Source organism: Panicum virgatum, chromosome 5N (assembly GCF_016808335.1).
Source record: "Panicum virgatum strain AP13 chromosome 5N, P.virgatum_v5, whole genome shotgun sequence".
In the NCBI taxonomy this organism is placed as follows: domain Eukaryota; kingdom Viridiplantae; phylum Streptophyta; class Magnoliopsida; order Poales; family Poaceae; genus Panicum; species Panicum virgatum.
This window is the reverse complement of record NC_053149.1, coordinates 66,074,666-66,099,975: the sequence shown is the minus strand read 5'-3', so window position 1 is coordinate 66,099,975 and position 25,310 is coordinate 66,074,666. Positions and strand designations below refer to the sequence as shown.

The following is a 25,310-nucleotide window of genomic DNA, read 5'->3' as shown; positions in this document are numbered from 1 at the left end:
TTAGTTATTTTGTTTAGCTACATTTAATACTTCATGTATGCGTTCAAAGATTCGATGTGATGGAGAATCTTATAAAATTTTAGAATTTTAAAGGCAACTAAACAAGGGCTTAGCAATGGGGGACTTGGGGAGATAATAGACAAGTAGTAGCTGGACCGTGACCGTGTGCTTAGTATGTATTACACGAGGAATAATGTATGCGAGCGACCTAATGCTTCGCGCGCGTGCTCCATCCATGCATCCTGACCGTCGATCCATCCATCACAGTTTGCTGGAGACGGCGAGGTACTTGGTGTGGCGGCCGTGCGCGATCACCTCGCCGGTGGCCTTCTTCCTGACCTCCACCGTCACGCACCCCGCCGTCGCGCCGATGCCCAGGACCCTCGCGTCGATCTCGATCTCCTCCTGCACCCACAGGGCCGGGCATGCATTATTGTTGTTAGCAAACAGTTATGATTGATGGATTAAACAAATCGAGGCACTGTCGATGATAATTAAGGTATGGGTGGATCTTCAGTTCATTCTCACGACGCACGTTTGCACGGGCTGCTTTTAGGTACGAGACGGTGATCTCCAGGGACACCCCCGTCGTCGGCGAGCCGCCGGCGAAGAACGCGGCCGATCCGACCAGGTCGACCAGAGACGCCAAAGCCCCTCCATGCATGCGCTTGCTCGCGTCCTTCGTTCGGATTTGGCATGCACAGGAGCGAAGGAAGGCATCATGTCAAATTTAATGCACAGACGTCGTATATATCTAGCTACATAGTTTATAAATGTTCGTCTAGACAGATAATAAACTTGGAATAGCTACTAGCCACTAAAATCATTAATAATCCATCAATGTTTAGACTCAATCATTGTTCTCAACAATATTGATGTAAGATTGAAATTGGGAAGCCAAAATATGGACAATGAGCTGATGACACAATGGCACTACACATATTGAGCACAAACAGAGATACAATTAATGTAAAGAGAGAAAAAAAATGAGTCGAGGCTAGAAAAGTATACGATATCTCGATGTCTGTTTAATAATATAGACGGAGAAAGACGACAATGTTTCTGTATGTTAGAAAATAAACAAATGTAAAAAAGGAGTAAAGCTAGATGAGCATTTTTCATTAGTTTCGTGCCTTAAATTCCACAAACTCCTAATACTATCTATTTCTTTCAAAACAGCCGTGTCTCTCAACGTTACTAGTCTTTGCTCATTGATGGATGGTAATGGTACCTAGCTAAAAACTATTCACCAGTCCAGCTCCAGCATGAGACATACTTATTGTTATATAACTCTTTTATAATGTAATACTAGCTAAAGTTTCACATGGGATATATATTATGTCGCTGTCGTGTCGTCCGTTTGGTGATTAGTTGAAGTACACTAGTGCTGAAACCGACGCTCTTCTTCATCAAATTAAAGCTCAATGATCCTATTAAAAATGCAGAGTACGATGCCTCCCTTCCCATATAAAGTGTCTGATCCCGTGCTCTTCTATGCCTTGGTATTGGTAGGTGAGTGGTGTTTCCATGGATATCCTGGTATGAAAGCTAAGCTAACACGGCACTCCCACTCCATGATGGAGTATCGTTGTGATAAGCACTCTAGGTTGTTTGTAGCTGGTTCAGGTCTTAAGCTTGTGGTTGCTTGCTTGTTGCAACTCTATCTCTTCTTGAGCTATATGTGTATAACTACGTTACATTCCTGGGAAAGAATATTGGTTTTTGTGACATATAAGCCTTATAATTATAGAAAAAATGCATCATCATTACTATCACCGTGATTCTCTATTAATACTACTACGACTACTAAAAGTGGTACTAGCTAGTGATCAAGTAGCTAGCTAGGCCGTGTAAAATTAAGGTATGAATTTCAGTGGTACCGAAGCTAGGTGCTGCTGCTATTTTTCTGAAAGCACTAATAAGCACACATCGTTGTGAATTTCCTATCTAAGGTTAATATGTAAAGTTATTTATTGGAAGCTAAAATAGTGGAGGAGGAAACCCTCAACTCCTCAAGTAGCTTCATCACTTTAAAGACGATCGAAACTTCACCATGCAACTTGCCTGCAGGTCATGGCGTGAACAAAGCCTCTCCTGAACCCAAGAGACCCCCTATACTTACCGTAAGGCGCGGCGGCACCGTGAAAGAGCAGATCATGGCGCGGCCGGGCTTGATGGCGTCGACGCGGAGGCCGGCCATGGTGAAGACGTCGAACAGCTTGCTGGCGACGCCCGGTTCCAGCTGCCACTCCGTCGTCATCGCCCCCACCTCGACCTCGCTCCGGTGGTCTTCCAGCTGCTTGGCCATGCTCCGGCGGGCCTATGTGTGGAATACTCTGACGAGATGCTGATTATTGTGTGCTGGTTAACCGTGGGCAGCACACATATATATAGAGAGACGGAACTAGCTACAGCATCATGTGGGCCACGCGTCCACGCTGGCTTATTCGCCAATTGCGCGATAGCGAGTCCAAACTCTCAATACGGCTCTGCCTGCGTGAGCATGGGCTTCCGGCAGACTTGGTTCTTCCTAATAAACGACACATGAACACATGATACGTACACATGTGCTACCTAATAATTTTGATATCCTTTTAAATTTTCTGAATATATAATTAATTTTTACTATGATTTAGACATAACGTTTATCTAGATGCATAAATTCACTACTACAATTCTGAATTTTGCGAGGCACTTAAAAATGGCCTATGAGACGGACACAAAAAATAAACGCCCCAACATTCGTTCATATTTTATTAACTGAGGCGGTTCCATAAAACGCCTCAGAAAATCGATTAACAGAGGCGTTCACCTATAACGTGACCACCTCTGTTAATTAGCGTATTTTCAGAGCCGGACATGTTATAAATGTCCGCCTCAGTTAATGGATCGGCCCATTCAAAGCCTATTTGAGCCCGGTTGCAGAGAGGAGTATATAAATAAAGGCGAACCCTAACCCTTCTTCCAGCACACATTCTCTCTCTCGGTCTCTCCCGCACTTCTCTCGCGGGCCCGCTCTCCCATCCCTCCTCTCTCCGCCTCGCGTCGTCCCCAAGCACAGAGTGCCGCCGCCGCCGGCCGGCGCCGATTCGCCCCTGGCCGCGCCAGATTCGCCTTCGTCCGTGGCTGATCCACGCCAGGGAAGGCCGGATCCGCGCCGGGGAGGGCCTGCTTCCGCGGGAGCTGACGTCCTTCGCCGGCGCCTTGGTCCTCGGTTCGATCCGGCCGGGGAAGAGAAGTCTGGGCCGCCGCCCGGAGCCCCAACTCGGAGCCCTCCCGTCTACCCTCGCGGGTGCCCGGCGCCGCGAGGCCATCCGAGAAGGCGAGTGTGTCGTGCCGTGGGCGGAGCAGGGGCGGCGTGGTGGCGGATCCGGCAGACGGCGCCGCGGGCCGGAGGCGGAGGCCACGTGCGGCGGCACGGCGAGCGGCGGCAGCGGCGCGGCAGGCGGCCGGCCGTGGGCGGCGGCGCGGCAGATGGGCTTGACCGGGCCCGTGATGGGCTCGGCGGGCTTGTCGTGTTTTTTTATTTTTTTATTTGATTAACTGAGGCGTGCACAAGAACGCATCTGAAAATGGTGTATTAACATTGACTATAGCTCTGAGGCGTTTCCAAAAAACACCTTTGAAAATAAAAAATGCACGTCTCTTAAAATAAAAAATGCACGTCTCTGAAAATAAAAAATGTACTATAAGTCTGGTTGTTGGCAACCAAAAATGTGGGCATGCCAATCGTTTTTACCATATCTTGACAATTTTAGAATAACAATTAATTATGTAGACTACTTTTTGTAATACGACCCGATGAGTGCCAAAATTTATAGGCTTGCTCATATTTTGGTGGGCAACCAAGTATACCCTATATAATTACTTAATTAGAAACTAAAACAACATAAAATTTGAATCCGAGGGAGTACTTTTTAGGATACTTCAATTGATACTTGATAGCTACCTAATGCATACTAGTATAATTGATATATCTTTTGATTTATCATAATAAACACATTGTATTTAAAGTTGAACCTTCATTCGGAGGATACTAGCCATGCATATATATCATTCACTACATAGCGCATAATTTTCTCTGATTTTTTGTGGCCATTTTCACCAACTCTTAAGCAGCTTAGCATAGAAGAGCACAAAAGGGGACCTGGAAAAAATTGTAAATTTCAACCAACCATTGTGCATCGATAGTACTTTTTTCTTTTGAATGGGATGGCAGGAGCTCTGCCATTCAATTAAGAGAGAAGAAAAAGAGTTTACTTATATACAATGCTCGGTAACTGGGCCGCGAACCGAAAAATAGAATCAACCCTGAAAAAACACATGAAGCATCGATACTACTTTATCAATACTCTCTTTGTGTTGACATGTGACAACAGAGTCCATCGAAAATATTAGAAGCTAAATGTAAGGCCAGAGTTGCCAAAACAAATTGAGAATTTTACTATATATATGTAAACCTAGTAATATGTCAAGTTACATTCTAGGTTGCGCTGAATTGAGAATGACGTACAACGGATTCAATGCACAACTATCCGGGTAGATGAAATGTCTCCATTTAGCCTTTAATTTAAAAGGTCACGTAATACTGGAGATTGGATGCGTTAGCTTGTTCATTAAATTTTTTCCCCTTGAAAGCTCGCATCTAAGCTGACACCTACTGCTCTGACCAATCGCAAACAAATATTAACAAACAATAATCCTAACCTTGAAAGCGCGCACCTAACCTGACACCTACTGCTTCTGATTCCAATCACAAACAAATATTAACAGACTAATCATAACTGTAGTTCTCTGTCGACATGCCTCTATGAAAAATAATGGTGATGAGCAATAAAAACTTAGATAATATATCCAACCTCTCCAACATACACGCACTATGGCTACCTTCTTAGTTCCTTAATTACTCTTTCCGCTCCAAATTATAATTTGTTTGACTTCTTTTATCCTAAGTTTGACCACTAAGTTTGACCACTCGTTATATTTAAATGTGCAAAATATTACTTCTTTTGCCGTGGCTCGCTTTATTAATAATTTTTTTAAAATAACTTAAATTTGACTAGGGGGTGTTTAGTTCCCTTCCCAAAAATTTTACACCCAATCACATCAAAGAGAATCTTGCTATTTAGGATCATTAAATAAAATATATTAACAAAACCTTCTACACAAATGAGTTGTAAATCGCGAGACGAATCTAATGAGCCTATTTAATCCATAATTTGCAACAGTGATGCTACAGTAACCATCGTTGATTATGGATTAATAGGCTCATTAGATTCATCTCGCGATTTGCAACTCATTCGTGCAAAAAATTTGTAAACATATTTTATTTAATACTCATAAATAGCAAGATTCTCTTTCAAAAAAAATTTAGAGGAGGAACTAAACAAAACCTATGTCATAAATTTTTTTGAATAAGACGAGTGGAGTGGTTAAACTCAGAGTTAAAAGCGTCAAATGAATTATAATTTGGAAGGGAGCGAAGCCCACCGATATGGTCACCAACTTGTAACCGGATTGGGTATGACAACCAGAACTAGCTAGTAGTATACTAGAGTACAATACTACTATCATGGCTGCTAGTTTGCTAACACAACTACTAAGCTTGCAGTTCATACTTTGACTATTCAGCCACCTACTTTATAAAAATTTATAAGCTGGCTCCTCCATCTTATAATTATCCAGAAGGATCTAAAAATGGCCTTACTCTGCCTCGTTTCCTCTCTCCATAAATATCACAAAATTAGTACTCACAGTGATCCAAAATATAAGTCCAATAGGATGTTTAGATTTCCTTAAAGAAATACAGTCAAAGCAAAAGGATAGTATTTAACCAATAACAATTGATGGATTTTACTCTCTTCGTCCTAAATTATTAGTTATTTTAATCTCAAAAATATATTAGTACTTTTGTTTTTCTAAATACATAGATTTTACTATACACTTAGACATGATATATATATATAGGTGCATAATAAAAATATGTACCTATAAATATTAAAAGGATTAATAATTTGGAATGAATGAAGTAGTTGATATCATTAATATAGTGTTCGTAGTATGTGTATGACATGGTAATCATTATGCCTGTTGAGTTCTGTGTTGGTGATGCTCTTGTGCAGAAACTCGTGTCGTAGTCGATAAGACCTGCCGCCTACTCTCTTCGTTATTTTTTAAATGTCGTTATCGGTATGTGTGTCATAAGTTTAATTCAATTTGTAAAAAGACGTGCAATATTTGTATTTCCAAATAAATTTATTAAAAAATTAGATTAAAAATCTATCTAATAATATTAATTATATATCATAAATATTAATATTTTTATATAAAATTAATCAAATTTATTTCTAGGGAAGCGAAAGCGACAGTTATTTAGGGATGGAGGGAGTAAGAGCAAGTATAACAATAGGCTTAAAGTCAAACTAGACATCATTTTTGCTGATGTGGAGGAGAGAAGAGAGGAAAGAGAAGAGAGCTTGGCTCTTGTTCTAGCACCAAGCTTGGCACGGAAGCATAGACATTTGTGGGCCCAAATAAAAATGCATGTGAGGAAGAGTAGGAAAGAGAAAGTAAAACATGACATCACATAATAATAATAAAAGTTTTTAGAGACAAATATGAGACAACTATTGTATAACTTAGCTCTTATCATAGTCAAACATTTGGCTCTACTATTAACCATGCTCTAATTTCGTCAATAGCTACAGCTACCTTGTCCACAGTACAAAATTTTAAGGAGCTGCGCATGTTCGGTTCAAAAAGGTGCGTTTTTTTAGATTAAAAAAAAGCGTTGTTGTCCATCCGACCGACGCTAGGCCGGCCTTGCTAGAGTTGGTGTTGGGCTGATCCCGGACCCGACCCAGAAATGATTTTGCACACGGTCTTAGCTTTCAGGCGGTTTTTATATTTTATATTTTTGTTTTCTACAAAAATATATTTTTGTTTTCAAAATTTACAAAAATATACTCCGGCCGTCCCGTTGCCGGGCGGCCGGCACCTGGTCGCCCCGCTCCCGGGCTGCAAGGACTTATCTGTAAAAAAATTTATAAAAAAATTATACTCCAGTCCCTGGAGGACCGGTCGCCCGGCAGCGGGGCGGCCGGCCCCCAGGCTGCCCGGCAGTGGGGCGGCGGGCGAGCAGCACCTTGTGTGCTGTGCTGCGCTGCCTGCTGCCTTGTTTCAGTGAAGTAAAAGAAAATTGAGAGCAGAGAGAAGAGCGTGTGTGCATGAGTAGATGTGCTGCCAAATTGAGAGCAGAGAGAAGAGCGTGTGTGCGTGAGTAGATGTGCTGCCGACAGAGAGAGTGAGAGAGCAGCAGAGTTAATACTGCTGCTGCATGTGTGTAGCTGTTACAAGATGGATCACAAGAATTTTGACCAGCTAAGGCCATGCTAAAAAAATTACTACATCGAATATTTGAACACATACATAGAGTATTAATTATAGTTAAAAAATAATTAATTACATAGTATAACTATTTTATATGAAATAAATCTTTTAAGCTCAAATAGTTCAAAATTGGACATTAATTATTAAATAACAACAAATATTCGTCTCATATAAAATAGTTATACTATGTAATTAGTTATTTTTTAACTATATTTAATACTCTATGTATGTGTTCAAATATTCGATGTAGTAATTTTTTTAGCATGATCTTAGCTGGTCAAAATTCTTGTGATCCGTCTTGTAACAGTTACACACATGCAGCAGCAGTATTAACTCTGCTGCTCTCTCACTCTCTCTCTCGGCAGCACATGTACTCACGCACACACGCTCTTCTCTCTGCTCTCAATTTGGCAGCACATCTACTCACGCACACACGCTCTTCTCTCTGCTCTCAATTTGGCAGCACATCTACTCACGCACACACGCTCTTTTCTCTGCTCTCAATTTTCTTTTACTTCACTGAAACAAGGCAGCAGGCAGCGCAGCACAGCACACAAGGTGCTGCTCGCCCGCCCCGCTGCCGGGCGACCGGTCCTCCAGGGACCGGAGTGTAATTTTTTTACGAAATTTTTTACAGATAAGTCCCTGCCGCTCGGCAGCGGGGCGACCAGGTGCGGGCCGCCCGGCAGCGGGGCGGTCGAGGTATATTCCTGTAAATTTTAAAAACAAAAATATATTTTTGTAAAAAATGAAAATAAAAAATAAAAAACCACCAGCTTTCAGGAGGCCCAGGCGCCCGCTCTCTCGATCCTCCTGTTCGCGCGGCTGCACCCCGAATTGAAGCATCGCCATGGAAAAAACCCACAAATAATCAAGGTCGCGTGATATCTTAAAAAAACTAGCTAAATCTCATTTTTTATATTGTCATTTAGCTATCCATTTAGTCATTCTTCACTCTCTATATATCTATACTATCCAACCAGACTAGCCATTTGAATTTGAGAGTCAAAGTTATGTTTATGACATAGTCTCTGAGTTCCACTAATAACCCTAGAAAGAAGTGGGGTCTCGCAATTAGGTTCTTGCCCGGAGCTGCCGTGGTTGGGGGTGAAATCCGGCAAAGGGGATTGCCGGCGGTTGCCGGCGGTTGGGGATAGGGGGGGAGCATCAGGGAGACGAGAGCAACATGTAGTCGTGCTCGGTTGGGGGTGGTAAAGGGTCATAAAAATATGACTTAGATTATCTAATGGTCGGATTCTAAAAGAACGGGACTCTAATCTTATATAATTTTAAGCTAAGAATATGCCAACTTGGATTGTAAAGAGATCACTAGGGTCATGACCCATTACCACCCCTAGCTGCTGAAGGGTGGTCGCCGGTAGTGACAGGAGGCTGTCGGCAGTGGGGAGAAGGTCTGCGTCGTGAAGCTCGTTGTGGAGGCTCATGCTCCCGCCGACGAGCCGTGTTCAAGGTGGCGTGCGGCCGGACGGGGCGAGCAGAAGCCGGCGGTCGAGGTCGTTGCTGGTAGGCCTGCTAATGGGTTGGGTTGAAATGAGTTTTATGGGGTGGGTTTTGAAATGGAGTGTGTTTGGATGATTTAAAATGGTTTGTATTAGTTAATGGGGTGGGTCGGGGCGGGTTCTATATAAATGCGGGTTGAGGCGGGTTGGGGTGGGTTGAAATGGATATTTTTTACAAAATAGTATAACTATATATAAATGTGGGTCCCACGTGAGAGCTGGACTCTGAAATTAAAACCACGTGTTTATATCAGAAAATTTTATCGAAATTGACTGAATTTTGTTGGAGATGACTGACTGGCAGCTATTTTGTGCAAACCAGTGTGGCTAGAACTACCTGTGCGCCCCACATGAAGAGCCGGACCCTGGAATTAAAACCTCGCGTTCACACTATAAAATTTTATCGAAATTGACTGAAATTTGTTGGAGATGACTCAGTACGACTGGCAGCTACTCTGTGCAAAGCAGCGTGGCTAGAACTACACGTGGGCTCCACATCAAGAGCCGGACCCTAGAATTAAAATCTCGCGTTCACACTATAAAATTTTATCGAAATTGACTGAAATTTGTTGGAGATGACTCGGTACGACTGGCAGCTACTCTGTGCAAAGCAGCGTGGCTAGAACTACACGTGGGCTCCACATCAAGAGCCGGACCCTAGAATTAAAATCTCGCATTCACACTATAAAATTTTATCGAAATTGACTGAAATTTGTTGGAGATGACTCGGTACGACTGGCAGCTACTCTGTGCAAAGTAGCGTGGCTAGAACTACACGTGGACTCCACATCAAGAGCCGGATCCTGGAATTAAAACCTCGCGTTGACACTATAAAATTTTATCGAAATTGACTGAAATTTTTAGAGATGAGTCAATATAACTGATAGATACTCTGTGCAAAGTAGTGTGGCTAGACATATATGTAGTCCCCACATTAAGTGTAGAACCACTAAATTCCTTTGCATAGTAGAATCTATGGGTTTTTATGGGTTACCTGCTTATAATGGGGCGGGTTGGTTAGAGTTGAGAAATTAACTAATTGGGTTGGGTGAGGTTGGGTATCTAAATATGTTAATTTTGAGTGGGATTGGATATGGTGCGAGTTCCAACCCATTAGCAGGGCTAGTTGGTGGGGTGGGGTGGGGGGGGGGGGGGGGGGGGGCGGGGGGGCGGGTGCGGGACGGCTGTGGTCCGACGACAGCAGGGTGTGATCATATGGAGGCGAGGCGGCACGCGACCGGACGGTACGCGATCGGATGGGCGAGGTGGAGCCGGCGAGCAAGACGGTGTCAGCCAGATGGGCCGAGGTTGCCGCCAAGGGGCTCAGGGCTAGCGCTAGGGAGAGGAGGCGAGGTCACGTGGTGTGAAAGGCGGGTCGGTGAGATGCCGAGCTATGCCCATTTGGTATAGATGCTGTGCAAGGAGTTCGGGATATCTCGCGGGATACCGAGCAGAGCACTATACATAACTGTTTGATGCAGATTTTATCCCAGATTTGCTAGTTTTACTTATCCAACTCATCTTTACATAATCTTTTGGATCTGCCCTAAAGCATTGCAGAAGCCTCCCTATCTTCCTGGCTTGTGATTCCTTTATGCATTGGTTCAGTGTAAAAAGTATCTAAATGAAAAAAAAATATTGTCTTTAAATCAAATATGAAAACTACTGATTACATCACCATGTTTCTAACGACAAAATCTTCAAAACAAGACTACATTTGAACAAAATTTAAGATGAAACAATTTTATTATAAAGCTAAAACCAATTCACAATAAAAATTATTCTAGCGTATAACAAAATTGTTTTATTTAAATATATTAAGTGAGATTTTATTTTACAAATTTGATAGTAAGAAATTAATAGTGCAATCCGAATTTGATTTGTATATTTCAGTTAAAAGTTATGAATTTATTTACTTTAAATCTTTTTTTGTAGGAGTGCATCAGAGGTGCGTACGTGGACCGGCAATAGTATGCTTCTGCTACAACTACGAGTCACGCGTGACGCGTGTTGAACAGTGCTCGTATGACTCTTAGAATAATCATGTATATAATATATATTTATATGGATAGGAATACATGACATGCTATAATAATAAAGTGGCATCAGTTAACAGATAATAAATAGGCAGATAATAAATTCTCACAATGTTCACATAAATATTCAGACTGGCATCAGTTCACGCAAATATTCAGACTCAGACTGGCATCAGTTCACACAAAAAGAACAGTTATCTTGTAGTAGCATATGCACCAGGCCACCTGGCCACAAACAAGACCTGGCCACAAATTCAGATAGCTCACTAAAAACTGGACAGTAGCATTTCAGGCTGCAGTGCTATACGACTTCAGAATTCCTAAAAAAAGAATTGACAGTGAGTAAGAACAGTTATCATGAACAATAGGATACTAACCTCAATTCTCAGCACAAAATTTTTTCTTTGACATCAGCACTGCAAGTAAAAAAAAACACACTGGTTTAGTAATTGCAGTGAGTAAAATTTCAGTAAAATTGCAGAGTGAATCAAAACAGATTGACCACTGTAAAGCAGCCCTTCCATGAAGTTCAGTCAGCAAAATTAGGAGCTCAATAGCTGGAGCAATTTTAGTAAATGGTTGTGCTCTGGCCTCTGAGGATAGGTTCAGTTGCTACATTATTGTCTCAATATCTTAAAGTTCAAAGCAATTGAAAGGACAACCACAGAATCAAAAGCGACTGAACAAATCTTAAACATAGTAGGCAGTTCATCTCCCTACTATGTTTAAGAAATAAACCAAAGCTACATCTAGCTGAGTTCACAGATGCTTAAAGGAAGCAATTTAGGGAAAAACACAAATTATTTTCAATGACAAGTGACAGCTTAACTCAGGCAGATACATATGCAGTTCCATTGACCAAATTATTTTCAGAAATGAAGCCTGAAAAAAATGTAAAGGACCATCAGTTCTGCCTATTTGTTTAGAATGGGCAGTGCAGTGCAACTGATCATAGGCAATAGTCTGCAACTGATCATAGGCAGAAGAGTAAAACAAACTGAGTATACCAGCAACTAGCAAGCACTATGCAACAATTATGTATCACTTCGAAGTGAAATGCACACTGCAACAATTATGCCTCGGCTCTTGAAATTATTATCACAAAAATATTTGTCGGATAATGTAGGCATTGATTTTGCAAGTCGTCACCAGCAAAGATGATAAATAGAGAACATGCTATTTTGATTAGTAAATACACAAGGTGATACTATTACAAGCTTCAGATCGTGCAATTATCATCATAGAAAAATTCATAAGCTTCAGATTTTCAATGCTGATTCAGTGCTGAACTTAAGATAAATATATGTGCTAATTAGTATTGTCGGTACACTCAGACAGGAGTACCCTCTCCTACAAGACAAGGACGAAGGCGCTCAGGAACGGCAACCACGGAACACGGGTCCGGACCCCGCGGACAGGTCCCGAACCTCCGCGGGCCGGACCTGGGCCTCTACAAGTGGAAGCCGGACCTCCAGGAGGCCTGAGTCGTCGAGCCAGCCAAGGGACCCAGACCCAGCACCCTATTTGGGTAGGAGTCCGGAGCCCTCGCAAGCCCCTGTGGGCGCAGCCGCCGACCCCAGGGTCCGGCGCCGCCACGTGTCCCACAGGGCCGACCTCCGGACCCCCGCTCCCCGCTTGGGCAGGGGTCCGGAACCGCCACGTCCCCCTGTGGGCGCGGCCGCCGACCCCTGGGTCCGGTGCCGCCACGTGTCCCACAGGCGCGAGTCTTCCGCCTGAAGCCAGCCCTCCTGCCGCATTAAATGATGGTGGTTGAGGCGTGCGCTGCCAGAGCAGGGCATGGGCCGCCCTCTGACGGGTTGGACAGTCACGAATGACAACACGGTAAGCCCGCCTGTTACCGAGGTGGCTCGACAGTTACCAAGGCAAGCATTAAAAACTCAGCGCCGCACGCATGGGCGACGAGTCATGATGATCAGCTATTGACTGGAGCAACAGTGCACGCTGCTACAGTGGACTGAGTTAGTAGTTCGGCGCTTCATCATGACCTTGACGTGCGGCTGCAGAGGCTAGACTCTACTCCGACAGGACAGCTCAAGACCACGCCTGGTCAGAAGATTCGTACGTTGTAAGATAATATATCGCCGGGTCCACATGTCGGGGTCCCGCTCAGTGTACGTGCTCCCCTTGGTCATATAAAAAGGAGAGCACGCACGGTAGGATGACAAGTTCACACAGACACAAGTTCTCGGGATTTCTTCCAGGTCTCTCTCCTCCTCCACACTCTCGCTCAAGCCCAGGGCTCTAGCAAGCTCTCATACAACACTCTCTAAGCTCTGGCAATACAACTCACAGTGGACGTAGGGTATTACGCTCCGGCGGCCCGAACAACTCTAAATCCTTGTGTGTTTTTCGTGTTCATACGCCTCTAGATCGAGCATTCCTTGGCTGTCCCCAAGCTCATCCTGCACTTAGGATTAGGCGGGTGCAATCCGCCACCCAGGGGCGGAGCCAGGAAGTGTTTTTTTTTCATTGTTAGGGGGGGCCAACCATATAAATTTCTATAAAAATTTAATCAAAATTCAAATTTGTAGTGTTAATTTAGAGATCATGGGGGGCCAGGCCCCTGTCCGCCCCCCTCCCTCCGCCCCTGCCGCCACCCGGCTGGAGAAATCCCCCGATATTTTAGCGCGCCAGGTAGGGGCTAGTTTGGTTTCTGCTTGATCGCCCACTTGGCATCTCCATGGCTCAGATTGTCGAGTTCCATGATCACCCGATGGGGGAGGGCGTGGCGACACCCGCGCCGCAGGCCTCTCGCCGTCCAACGCCAAGGGCTGCTACCCACGGCACGCAGCAGCGTGCAGCAGAGCATGCCCCCAGAGCCCCCGCGCAGGTCGCTCCGAGCGAGCCGTTAGCCGCGGCCAGGGAGCTGCTCCGCAACCCGCCAGAACTGGCGGTCTCGCGCGGACGTGATGAGGCAGTGGCGCAACGACATCGACCGCCTCATCATCCTGGCCCAGGCCACCCCCGGCTCCACGGGGACTGGTGTAACATCCCGCCTCCCCGAGGCCGGGCCCGCTTACATCTGACAGCTTTCTAGGACATAGACTGCCCTCACAGACCAACACATGTCTTTTCTGCATACTTTGTCCTCACTCGTGCGCACCCGGTCTTTTCTGCACACTTTGTCCTCACTCGTGCGTACCCGGGAATAACTTCCCGGTCGGTCACCCATCCCCAAATTGCTCCGGGCGAAGCACACTTAACCTCGGAGTTCTTTGGAGACCGGCTTCCGGAAAAGAAGTTGCAACTTGTTGGTATGAGTATCCTATTAATCCTATTAAGCCCTGGGCCGGGGTGTCACATGCTCACCCCATTAAGAGACCGACGTCCTCGTCGGTCAATCCCAAGCCAGGAACGTCCTCTCTTGGCCACGTCCCGTACGTCCAGTGCCAGCAGCCCATGTGCCACGTCCGTGCGTCCAGTGCCAACGGTCCCTGTGCCACGTCCATGCGTCCAGTGCCAACGGCACATCCCAGATGCCCGCGCACTGACCCGCCACGCGCCCGTGCTCATGCCTCCGCACTTACGCCCGTAAGTGCCCGTGAAACCGCGAGAGTCAGCTCTGATACCATTCTGTAACGTCCCGCCTCCCCGAGGCCGGGCCCGCTTACATCTGACAGCTTTCTAGGACATAGACTGCCCTCACAGACCAACACATGTCTTTTCTGCACACTTTGTCCTCACTCGTGCGCACCCGAGAATAACTTCCTGGTCGGTCACCCATCCCCAAATTGCTCCGGGCCAAGCACGCTTAACCTTGGAGTTCTTTGGAGACCGGCTTCCGGAAAAGAAATTGCAACTTGTTGGTATGAGTATCCTATTAATCCTATTAAGCCCTGGGCCGGGGTGTCACAACTGGGTCGGAACAACGTCGACGACAGGGCGGCGCACCAACCTCTGCGCGCCTTCCTACAGTGGGAAGCGCGCGGATAGCTGATCTGCGGGCAGAACTCAACCGCAGGCGTGCGGGAGAGGACGCCCGCGTCTCCATGGAGCGGGCACATGAACGCCGGCTCAACATCGAGGGCCGGAACCTCGACGCCGATCTCGACGCGGCGGCACCAAGGTCCCAGGGTCATATCCAGACCCCGGTGGCTGGTGTGGGCTGCATCGCGCTCGCGGAGCATCTCTGCGCGGTGGCCTGGCCACCCAAGTTCCGGCCGCACCTGCCGGAGAAGTACGACGGGACGACCAACCCGTCGGAATTCCTGCAGGTCTACATCACCGTCATCACGGCGGCTGGGGGTAACGACGCCGTCATGGCGAGTTACTTCCATGTAGCCTTGACCAGGTTAGCCCGGACTTGGCTCATGAACCTCTCTCCCGGGTCGATCCAATCCTGGGGCGAGCTGTGCGCGCTGTTCTCGGCGAACTTCGCCAGCGTGTACCAGCAGCACGGTGTGGAGACCCATCTCCACGCCGTGAGGCAGCAACCCGGGGAGTCACTCCGGGCCTTCATCTCCCGCTTCACCAAGATACGTGGAACCATTCCCAGTATTTCTGATGCATCTATTATCACGGCTTTCCGACAAGGGGTCCGTGACGAGAAGATGCTGGAGAAGCTGGCCACACACCAGGTGGAAACTGTTGCCACCTTGTTTGCCTTGGCGGACAAGTGCGCCAGGGCTGCTGAGGGCCGTGCATGGCACTCGGCCCCTCAAGATACGCCCGGGGGCCAGAACTCGCGCGGCAAGCGCCCGCGTCAGCCGGATGGCGACAGCGTGTCATGCTCTCCCAGCTCGTCATCAAGCAGGTCTAGGGGGAGCACAGCTTCAACAAATCCCAGCTCGCAGCACACCTCACTCATGTGAGGAAGCCCACTCCGGCGGAAAGCCGACTCCGGTCACACCAAGCCCGCTTCGGCGGAAAGCCCACTCCGGTCGCACTAAGCCGACTCTGGTGGCTCTCTCGGATGTTAAGCTGACTCCAGTCGCACCCCCGATTTTACATCTTTGTAAGTCCTACCCTTAGAGGCCCAACAGGGAATAAAACTTTTTCCTTTGTAAGCAGGTAGTACTTCCGTGTGGTCCAGTCCGGTGAGCCTCCCCTGTGGAGGGGTCCGGACCTCTGTGAACCAGGTTCAGGGAAGCGTACTCACCCTCCGGGGAGGTTCGGAGTCATGTAGCCGCTTGGCCTGGTTCCGTACCCTAAGCATGCATGCTCTACCTCCCTAGGGCGAGTACCGTAGTACCTAAGACTGGGGGTCCGAAGGTCCGGACAGCTCCGGCCTCATAAACTCGTGTTCTGGCTTACATCGCACATCTCATATACAACTAGTTATAAAGGAAAAGTTTATTCTCAGTTCGCCTCTAAGGATGTTACATTCCAATTTCAATCTACGCATTCTGTTTGCGCTAACCCCCGCGTGGTTTCCACTCCTGTGTCCGAATTGAGTTGGCCGGCATGTGGTTCAGATGGGGACCCCCTCATTGCTAGAGGGGGGTCCGGGTCCTTAGGAACCAGCTTCGGGGAAGAGGTGCTTGTTCCCAGGGGTGGTCCGGAGCCATGTGCAGCCGCTTAGCCTGGTTCCGTACCATAAGCCTGCGCACTCCACCACTCTGTAACAGGTGCCCTAGTACCCGGAACTGCGTACCTAGAGGTCCGGACCTCATTCTGGACCTCATTCTAGCTTAAGGCCTGGCCTCCTAAGCTCTGTTCCACAGGTCTGCCTGCGTATCTCAAAGGACCTCTGCCAACGGGATCCGGGACCACGTGGACAAGTTACTAAACGTCAGTCCTAAGTTGTGTACAGGACGGGGGGCCAGAGTACCTGGAGACCGGCAGTGCCAGCTACTGGCGTTGCAGGGGACGAATTCCCCCGCGGAGAACACCGGCGCGGTCCGTCCGAGCAGGCGTCAACCACGACATGGATTTGGCCCCACCTGCGGGTTAATACCTCACCCGCAGGTGGGCCCGGGGGCCACTGTCGGTACACTCAGACATGAGTACCCTCTCCTACAAGACAATGATGAAGACGCTCAGGAGCGGCAACCACGGACCACGGGTCCGGACCCCCGCGGACAGGCCCCGAACCTCCGCGGGCCGGACCTAGGCCTCTACAAGCGGAAGCCGGACCTCCAGGAGGCCTGAGTCGTCGAGCCAGCCAAGGGACCCGGACCCAGCACCCTATTTGGGTAGGAGTCCGGAGCCCTCGCATGCCCCTGTGGGCGCGGCCGCCGACCCCAGGGTCCGGCGCCGCCATGTGTCCCACAAGGCCGACCTCCGGACCTCCGCTTCCCGCTTGGGCAGGGGTCCGGAACCGCCACGTCCCCCTGTGGGTGCCGCCGCCGACCCCTGGGTGCGGTGCCGCCACGTGTCCCACAGGCGCGAGTTTTCCGCCTAAAGCCAGCCCTCCTGCCGCATTAAATGATGGTGGTTGAGGCGTGCGCTGCCAGAGCAGGGCATGGGCCGCCCTCTGACGGGTTGGACAGGCACGAATGACAACACGATAAGCCCGCCTGTTACCGATGCAGCTCGTCAGTTATCAAGGCAAGCATTAAAAACTCAACGCCGCGCGCATGGGCGACGAGTCATGATGATCAGCTACTGACTGGAGCAACAGTGCACGCTGCTACAGTGGACTGAGTCAGTAGTTCGGCGCTTCATCATGACCTCGACACGTGGCTGCAGAGGCTAGACTCTACTCCGACAGGACAGCTCAAGACCACGCCTGGTCAGAAGATTCATACGTTGTAAGATAATATATCGCCGGGTCCACATGTCGAGGCCCCGCTCAGTGTACGTGCTCCCCTTGGTCATATAAAAGGGAGAGCACGCACGGTAGGATGACAAGTTCAAACAGACACAAGTTCTCGGGACTTCTTCCAGGTCTCTCTCCTCCACACTCTCGCTCAAGCCCAGGGCTCTAGCAAGCTCTCATACAGCACTCTCTAAGCTCTGGCAATACAACTCACAGGGGACGTAGGGTATTACGCTCCGGCGGCCCGAACCACTCTAAATCCTTGTGTGCTTTTCGTGTTCATACGCCTCTAGATCGATCATTCCTTGGCTGTCCCAAGCTTATCCTGCATTTAGGATTAGGCGGGTGCAATCCGCCACCCGGCTGGAGAAATCCTCCGACAAATATTAGCCTAAAGAAATATATCTACTGCTGCCAAAGGATTGATAGATAATCAGATCTACAACTAATATAGAATCAGAATGACAAATTATATATAATCAGTGAAAAAGAAGCTCAAATTCAGCACTCATGTTAAATGTTCTGTAGAGCACTATATAATTTAAGTGATGAGAAAAAGGCACTAGGAGGTGTTTATCACATATGAGGAGTACTGCTTCAACTACAACACTTACTTTCCATAATGGTGTATGCAATTGAACATAGAGATACGCCACAGCCTACTCAGTTTTGCCAATTTCTAGTCATAACAACCAAGAATTATCAGCTAGTTGAATCTACAAATCAAGTTATGCCAATTTCAAGCCGGAGCACAACTACCAAATTGCAGGTTCTATGACTAGATCAAAATGAAGAATTTAAACTGAAAGAATACCATGATGCAGCATCCGAATCTTAAGATTGCATCCATGGCTGAGCCATGGGGCTACGTTCAGCGCTGCCAAACAATCCTTCCTCAACGAACCCCTCTGCCCCGCTGCCGCTGCCGCCGCCTCAGGCCACCCCTATGCCCGCATCTGCGCCGGCGAGCCCTTCAGCGCCGGTGAGCCCTTTCGGACCGGACCCCTCTACCCCCCCGCCGCCACATCACCCTACGATGCCTTGACTGTTTTCCTCGGGGATTTCGGGGAGGTGGATTTCTGGGAGAAGCATGGCGGGAACCTTGGCGCACGGCAGCCTTGGCGCATCAGATCCGCATCGCCGGCGCCGACGGGAGCGACTGGTACAACGCCAACGCCGAGTCGTCGCTTCGCGTGGGAGAACGAGCTCGTGCCGTAGATGAATCAGGCGCCGGCTCTGTTCTCTCTCCGTATTGAATCGCCTGATGGAAGGCGTATTTTGCTTCGTTTGAGGCGAAGAGACGGCATCGGCTGGCCGTTGTACATGCCCTAGCCTCGCTCCTGGGCAGCCACGATGGGAGCAGGGTTCCGCGGCGGAGCAACAGGAGCACCAGCACCAGCATGCCCATATCGATGTGCTGCAACATCGGGGCGGGTGACGACCAGGCCTCCCCCTATGGCGGCCTAGCACTAGCAGACACGAGTATGCATTCTTCCCTTGCTACTTCGCTAGGTGGATCAGATCCGTGCATTTCGGAAATCGGAAATGTGAATGCTAGTGTGCATTGCTGAATGCTGATTCGGGGCACAGGACATGATACAAGATGTCAAGATGATAGGAAATTGTTTCTGCCTTGTAGTGCTTAGAGAACATAGAGTCCTTTCAAGTAGTTCATGCATGGTTGAATTCAGGAACATGGACGACCTTTTTTCCCTTTTTTTTTGCGGTTAGGAACATGCAGATCTTTACTAAGTTGAAAATAGCTGCAACTTTGCTGGTACCTCCCAATAGTTAAATGTTACATTGGCCATCCCACATGTGTTCTCTTGTGATCTTTACAGGGGAATGCGTTGAAGCAAACATGACCCAACAATACGATACATCAAAAAGGCCAGTTTTGTGTTTTGATTGCAGGCTAAAATCAGTTATTTACGTCAAGGAATCCATAAAATTCCCATTCTCGGAGATTCAAGCTGCAACTTATGATTTCTCAAAAGAGAACTTGTTGGGTGAGCGTGGTTTTGGGCATGTGTACAGGGGCCATCTGAACAATGGTGAGCTCACATTGCAGCCAAGCTGCGCAAGGAGGCAAGTTTAGAGGGCTATACCGAGTTCGTTACTGAAGTGCAAGTACTCAGCTTTGCCCGGCACCGAAATATTGTTGGACACTTGGACTGCTTGGCTATTGCTGCAAAGAGACCTATAACATCTTGGTGTACGAGTATATATGCAACAATTCCCTGGAGTGGCACTTATTTGGTGTGTTGTTCAGTTGATATGCATATTCAATACATACTGAGAAGATGGTGCAGATTTATTAGTTTGCTATTGTTTTTTTTATGAAACAATTAGTTTGCTATTGTTACTTGGTGAAACAGCTCAGTCCGCAAGCTCACTAGAGTGGCACAAGAGGCATGCAATTGCCATAGGTATAGCAAAAGGCCTGTGCTTCCTACATGAGGAGTGCCACGCTGGTCCAATCATCCATCTGGATTTGCAACCAAGCAATGCACTGTTGACACATGACTTGTACTTATGGTAAGCTGGAGAGTATCAGACCCCCCCCCCCCTACTTTCTAATACTGTCTAACTCGTAAAGATGCAAAGGCCTTCTGCATTCTGATGGTATATGTTCTACCTTTCACAGCTTGGGGACTTTTGGTTTTGCAAAATGGAAGGCTTGCGATGATTCCACAAAGACAATGATTCTGGGGCAACCAGGGTCTGTACAATACTGAATTCTTGCAACGTTATCGTCTCATCATTCAATTTTATTATGACCTGTTCTTCTGACAAAGCAAGCATTTTTTTTGTCATGTCTCCATCAGATACTGTGGGCGCCTGAGTTATGCTGAATATGGTCGTAAGGTGCTTGATGAACACAAAGGACGCTGCACACATATATTGCAATGGGTATTCCTTCTAATGAGTTATGCTTACTGTTTTGTCAATATGCTTACAAGGTTACAAAGTACAGACACATCAGTACCAATTGGATTTTTTTTTCAGGCAGAGCCGTTGTTTGAGAGCCTTGCACTTATGAACTAGTAGATGACCGCATCAAAGATACATATGATACTTTTGGGTTGTATCATCTAGCCAGAGCTGCGTATATTTGTGTCAGGACAATTCCAGAGCAACGTCCTTCTTTCTATGGGAGAGGATGGTTTGGTAAACTCAACACATGTAATAGCAATAATAAGTTTATAATCACCGTATCTCTTTCTCTCTCTGTGGACAGGTTGTCCGTCTTATTGAGTTAGAAAATGAGCACATCAAACTTTTCAAAACAATAAAAAAAAATATCCGTCTTATCGACATTTTATCCCTCATTTTACAAACTGATGTTGTAAGCAAAGGCGAATCAAGTGTTGTGAGCTCACTATTGAAGCTCAAGACAGAATTCCCATTATAGATGGGTGGAATCATTGCACTTCTTTGTATCTTTTCCCTCCCTCCCTTTTCTCGATTTATTCAATTTGCTTAGTCCAGATATATATACAATGATGGTGTGTATTTGAGTATGACTAGTTCATTTTTAGTTTTCCCATAGTTTTTAATGAAATGCCATATTGTGGAGGGGGTTATCCATTTGTGTTTTCTTGCTTTAGCTTTTGTACGACACACCTATATGGCATGTCTGTTGATGAATTATTGAGTTCGGGATGTGAAATCTGTGACTGAACCCTACTGTCATTTGACCTTTACATAATGCCATTTATGTTCCTTCTCAATAGGTTGACAGAAGACGCCTAATCTTCTTCCTTTTTTTTTCTTTTTACGAACCAGAGACTCTCGTAATCTGCCAAAAGAAAAAAAGTTGGGCTCTGCTTATTTGAATGCAACGACCCTCATCCCAAATGCATATGCTACGGTCCCAAAGAGCAAATTCTTGCCTTGCCACTGCATGGGTGATTTATGCAATAACCGTATACTACTTTCTTCTGAACAGATACAGAAGCATGTCGGTCATGCTAAATAATGCAGCTGATTCTGTGTCATCAATGATCTCATTCATATATGATATACCGTAGATAAGTTCAGATTATTCTAACAAGAACCCCTGACAGAGAAAGTTCAGAATAAAAATGGCGAAACGGGTGAAACGCACAATGAAGATATGTTTAGTGATTCTTCCAGAGCTTGGATACGCGTTGCCGCGCATGAGACTGACGAGTTCCAGTCTTCACAATCCATGTCGCCTAGGGGATCTTCGGCTCAGATTTTAACTGTCGTCGGTCTAGTGATAAACCAAGCTCGATTCAGGCCCACCGGTAATACAGACTTTTCAGTCATTTGCTTTCCAAAATAACCGACAAATTTGAACACCTTACCAATCCTGCGCCGCTAGTGTGTTTGAATAAAATTCAAATGAGATTTTGAAATCTCGCCAAACTTCGTCAAAATTCAAATTTGTTTCCCTTCCATAGAGGCTTTGGTTGTAGACCTGGGGAGAAACCTGCATAGAATTAGCCGCCAAGGTGCTGATGATTGCAAGAAGGTGTCGCCGCTTTTGGAGGAAACATTTTTTTTTAAGGAATCACGGTGTCACTGAATATTCATATTCAGTAGGACAGTAGAATAGAACGAGTTCGCAAACCGTTTGCCCTCCGCTTTCCTTTTGGGCGGAAATCAAATGCCCTCGGCTTTCTCGCTGCCACCGCCGGCGCTGCCGCCCACCGCGCGCCGCGACAACCGCAAGCTTCCGCGTTTCGCCGCCTCCGCCTCGGTACTGCCACCAATGGCGATGGGAGCCGGCGATATATTCCGCCCCAGCGCCTTCGAGATGCCCCCCGCGCCGGCGGCAGGGTTCGAATGTACGCTGCAATCTCCCGAATATACTCCGCGGCGCGTAGGCGTCTGGAGGCCTTCATAACCGCGCTCCCGGGCGGCCACGATGACTGCGGCGGCAGTAGGAGGAGCTTGCATCGGCAGAAGCGGCGGCGGCGGTGGAGGAGTCCTTTCAGCACCCCGCTCGGCTCGCCCATGTCGATGTCCTCCATCATTGGGGCGGGGGACGACCAGGCCACCCCCGCGTCGTCGGGGGCGGCCTACGGCACCCCTCAGGGCGGGGCCATGACGCCTTCCAAGGCTCCGTCGTCGCCGCTGCCGCCGCCGCAGATGGTCGTGGTGGCGCTGGACGCCACGCGGGACCACCGGGATGACGAGATCAGGACGGCGCTCAGGGGGTTGGTCGACCAAGGCGACATACTCCGCGCTGGGGACTCGCTGCTCGTGCTCGGCGTGCTCTACTCCATCACCCATCCGAGTAAGGATGCCCACCCCTTAAATGCCCCTACTTCTACTACTTGACACGGACCAATCTAGTCTTATTTTAGTATTTTACATACATGTAATTTACAAAGTAGAAATGCCATAGCGATAGTTGATTCTCCTAATCCAAGTGTTCCTTTGCCCTTTTGGAATTTGCCCGTTCTGCATTGAGAAAAAAAATGTCATCGAAAAGTTACAGTGGAAGTAGATAGAAAACTCTGCATTTGTAAAATGAGACTGCAAGCATGCATAGCGTGGTATGGCTGTGCTTCCTGTGCAGTGGGTTGCCTATTGTAATTTGATTCTTCATTTTCACCTCTGATAGATAATTGATAATGCTGTTCGTTGGCATCCACAGTCGAGGATAGCACTGTAGCTTTGAGAATCACCAATGGAACAGTGTAGATTTTTTTTTCCTTGGAGAAAAATGGAATAGAGTAGTCTACATGACATAAGACATGCTTCACGTATGGTGTCGTGAAATGACACAAAGAAGATCATCAACCCATGAAATAAATAAAAGTAACAAATAAAACATGCGTGCTTGTTTAACAAAATTCCGAAATCCATGATGTGTTTCAGAACATACTGTTTCATAGGGCCATTGTTAGTCACCATTTCAAATTTGAAGCTTAGAATCCTAGTACATTGAACGTCCACCAGTAATGCTTTTCAAAATAATGTACACCGCTGCTTTCTGCTTTTCTAGCATCTGTGCGATCTGGCACGGAATTTCAATGATTCAATATCTTGCATGGGCTATCTCCAAATGGGCATTTAGTATGCCTTCGTGATATGTACATTTGTTTATAAGAAAAAAACAATATACTTTGAATTTGCAATAATAAGGCCATAATACTGGCCAATGCTCTCTTTGAATACTAGTTTAACCAAAATAAGTAATGTATTTACTATAAAACTAATCCTTTTATTTCTTCTTTGTGTGTTTAGTGGGCTACCGAACCAAACCATGTACCGGATCTTTTTTCGGGACAAGCGACAGATATCTAGGTGATCAGGTGACAAAAATAGCTGAAATGTACAAAAACAAGCTTCACCAATTTGCAGAGGCGTTCCGCAAAGTTGGGGTAAAATACCTTTATCTATATATTCCATACAGAGATGTTATTCTTCAATAGGAAATATAAGCATGCCTATTTTCTTCCCTAGTCCCCATGCAATCACTTTTCTGTCTGAAATCTGAATAATAAAGTGATTTACTAGGTACATTGGCAACCTTGAAATACTTTTTACATTCTGAAACTCGAAATTTGTATCAGATTACTGTGACCCTCAAGGTAACCCCTGGAGCACCTGCAAAGATTGTCATTATACATGAAGTAAATTCAAGCAAAGCTGCTTGGGTCGTTCTAGATAGGTTTGTGCATCATTTCTTATACAAACATCTATAACATTCTACCCTGAACGAAAGTTTTACATATCTTATGGGTACTTGAGGTAATATTGAATTTAGAATAAATCTTACAGGCACTTCAGGAGAGATTTCAGGCACTTAGAAAAGCACATAGCTTGCAAAGTTGCAGCATTTCAGGATCATTTACAGGTGCAGACCTTGAAGCCACTATGGACGAACCCATCAAGAAAAAGCACAGCTGATGTGAAGGACCTGCAACGATTTGCAGTCACGATAGATCTGAGTTCTGAGACACCAAGTGCTACTCACGGAGTGCCAAACATGTCATCGCCTGTAAGCTACTTTGCCTCTCTAAGCAACCGTGGTATCCACGAGACCTCCAGCGTGGATGCATGCAGTATGCCATGCTTCAGTGGCATGTCAATCACAATCGATGACACCCAATCACTGTCTAATGGTAAGATAACTTTTCTTCACTAAAACAAAACCGTTTTTTTTACAGCAGACAGTGCAGAAAATAGAAGACAAACCAGGGGCGGAGCCAGCAGTCGAAGCCACCGATGTCAGCTCTATCTCGTAGTGTTGTCAAATCCTAGAGATGGAGCACCTCCTAAGTTCAGACGACCATCGGTGAGAATTGCTCGTGGAAGGGACTCGGTGTCATGATCCACCAGTATGCAGTTTGTACCTATATACTAATCGTGCGTGGTGTTTGTATCGAACCTATCTGTAATATGTAGTAATCGTGCGTCCAGTTTGTATGGAACATATATGTATCAATCATGCGTCCAGTTTGTATCGAAACTATCTGTAATGTATAAATATCGTGCGTCCAATTTGTATGGAACATATATGTACCTATGTGTTCTCATATATTTTTGAATGTAGGTATGGAGATGGACTCCTTGCTAGACCCAGTTATCGACTCGAGCCATAGGTCTTTCTTTGCAGCAGTTGAGCACCGAGCCCTAGAGGTGCTACGTCCTCGTCCACCT

The 25,310-nt window shown here is 46.7% G+C and overlaps 2 protein-coding genes, 2 long non-coding RNA genes and 1 pseudogene across 7 annotated transcripts; 2 read left to right on the top strand and 3 right to left on the bottom strand.

Annotated features, from left to right (window-relative positions):
- Positions 1–45: 45 nt before the first annotated feature.
- On the bottom strand, positions 46–2,363 carry LOC120676741. The gene is made up of 3 exons (XM_039958066.1): positions 2,123–2,363; positions 536–679; positions 46–405 (listed from the first exon to the last, which is right to left on the bottom strand). The coding sequence occupies exons 1-3, from the start codon at positions 2,306–2,308 to the stop codon at positions 262–264; spliced, it is 474 nt and encodes a 157-aa protein (XP_039814000.1). The 5' UTR covers positions 2,309–2,363; the 3' UTR covers positions 46–261.
- An 8,675-nt stretch (positions 2,364–11,038) lies between these two features.
- On the bottom strand, positions 11,039–19,155 carry LOC120673233. The gene is made up of 3 exons (XR_005674585.1): positions 18,481–19,155; positions 11,323–11,361; positions 11,039–11,187 (listed from the first exon to the last, which is right to left on the bottom strand). It is a non-coding gene; the product is annotated as an uncharacterized LOC120673233 (long non-coding RNA).
- LOC120677072 lies at positions 12,018–12,102 on the bottom strand (annotated as a pseudogene).
- Positions 19,156–19,173: 18 nt separating the features above from the next.
- On the top strand, positions 19,174–20,897 carry LOC120673231. Of its 2 annotated transcripts, XR_005674583.1 has the most exons (5): positions 19,174–19,925; positions 20,045–20,204; positions 20,314–20,388; positions 20,495–20,579; positions 20,676–20,897. It is a non-coding gene; the product is annotated as an uncharacterized LOC120673231 (long non-coding RNA). The 2 variants fall into 2 exon arrangements; XR_005674582.1 differs by having other exon boundaries at positions 19,186–20,204.
- A 3,012-nt stretch (positions 20,898–23,909) lies between these two features.
- LOC120673228 lies at positions 23,910–24,947 on the top strand. 3 transcript variants are annotated; one of them, XM_039953991.1, is made up of 4 exons: positions 23,910–24,028; positions 24,221–24,318; positions 24,429–24,648; positions 24,821–24,947. In XM_039953991.1, exons 1-4 carry the CDS (start codon positions 23,978–23,980, stop codon positions 24,893–24,895), a joined length of 444 nt encoding a protein of 147 aa, XP_039809925.1. In that variant the 5' UTR covers positions 23,910–23,977; the 3' UTR covers positions 24,896–24,947. The 3 variants fall into 3 exon arrangements, with proteins under 3 accessions (XP_039809925.1, XP_039809924.1, XP_039809923.1); XM_039953990.1 differs by having other exon boundaries at positions 24,818–24,947; XM_039953989.1 differs by lacking the exon at positions 24,821–24,947 and having other exon boundaries at positions 23,911–24,028; positions 24,429–24,807.
- The last annotated feature ends 363 nt before the right edge of the window (positions 24,948–25,310 follow it).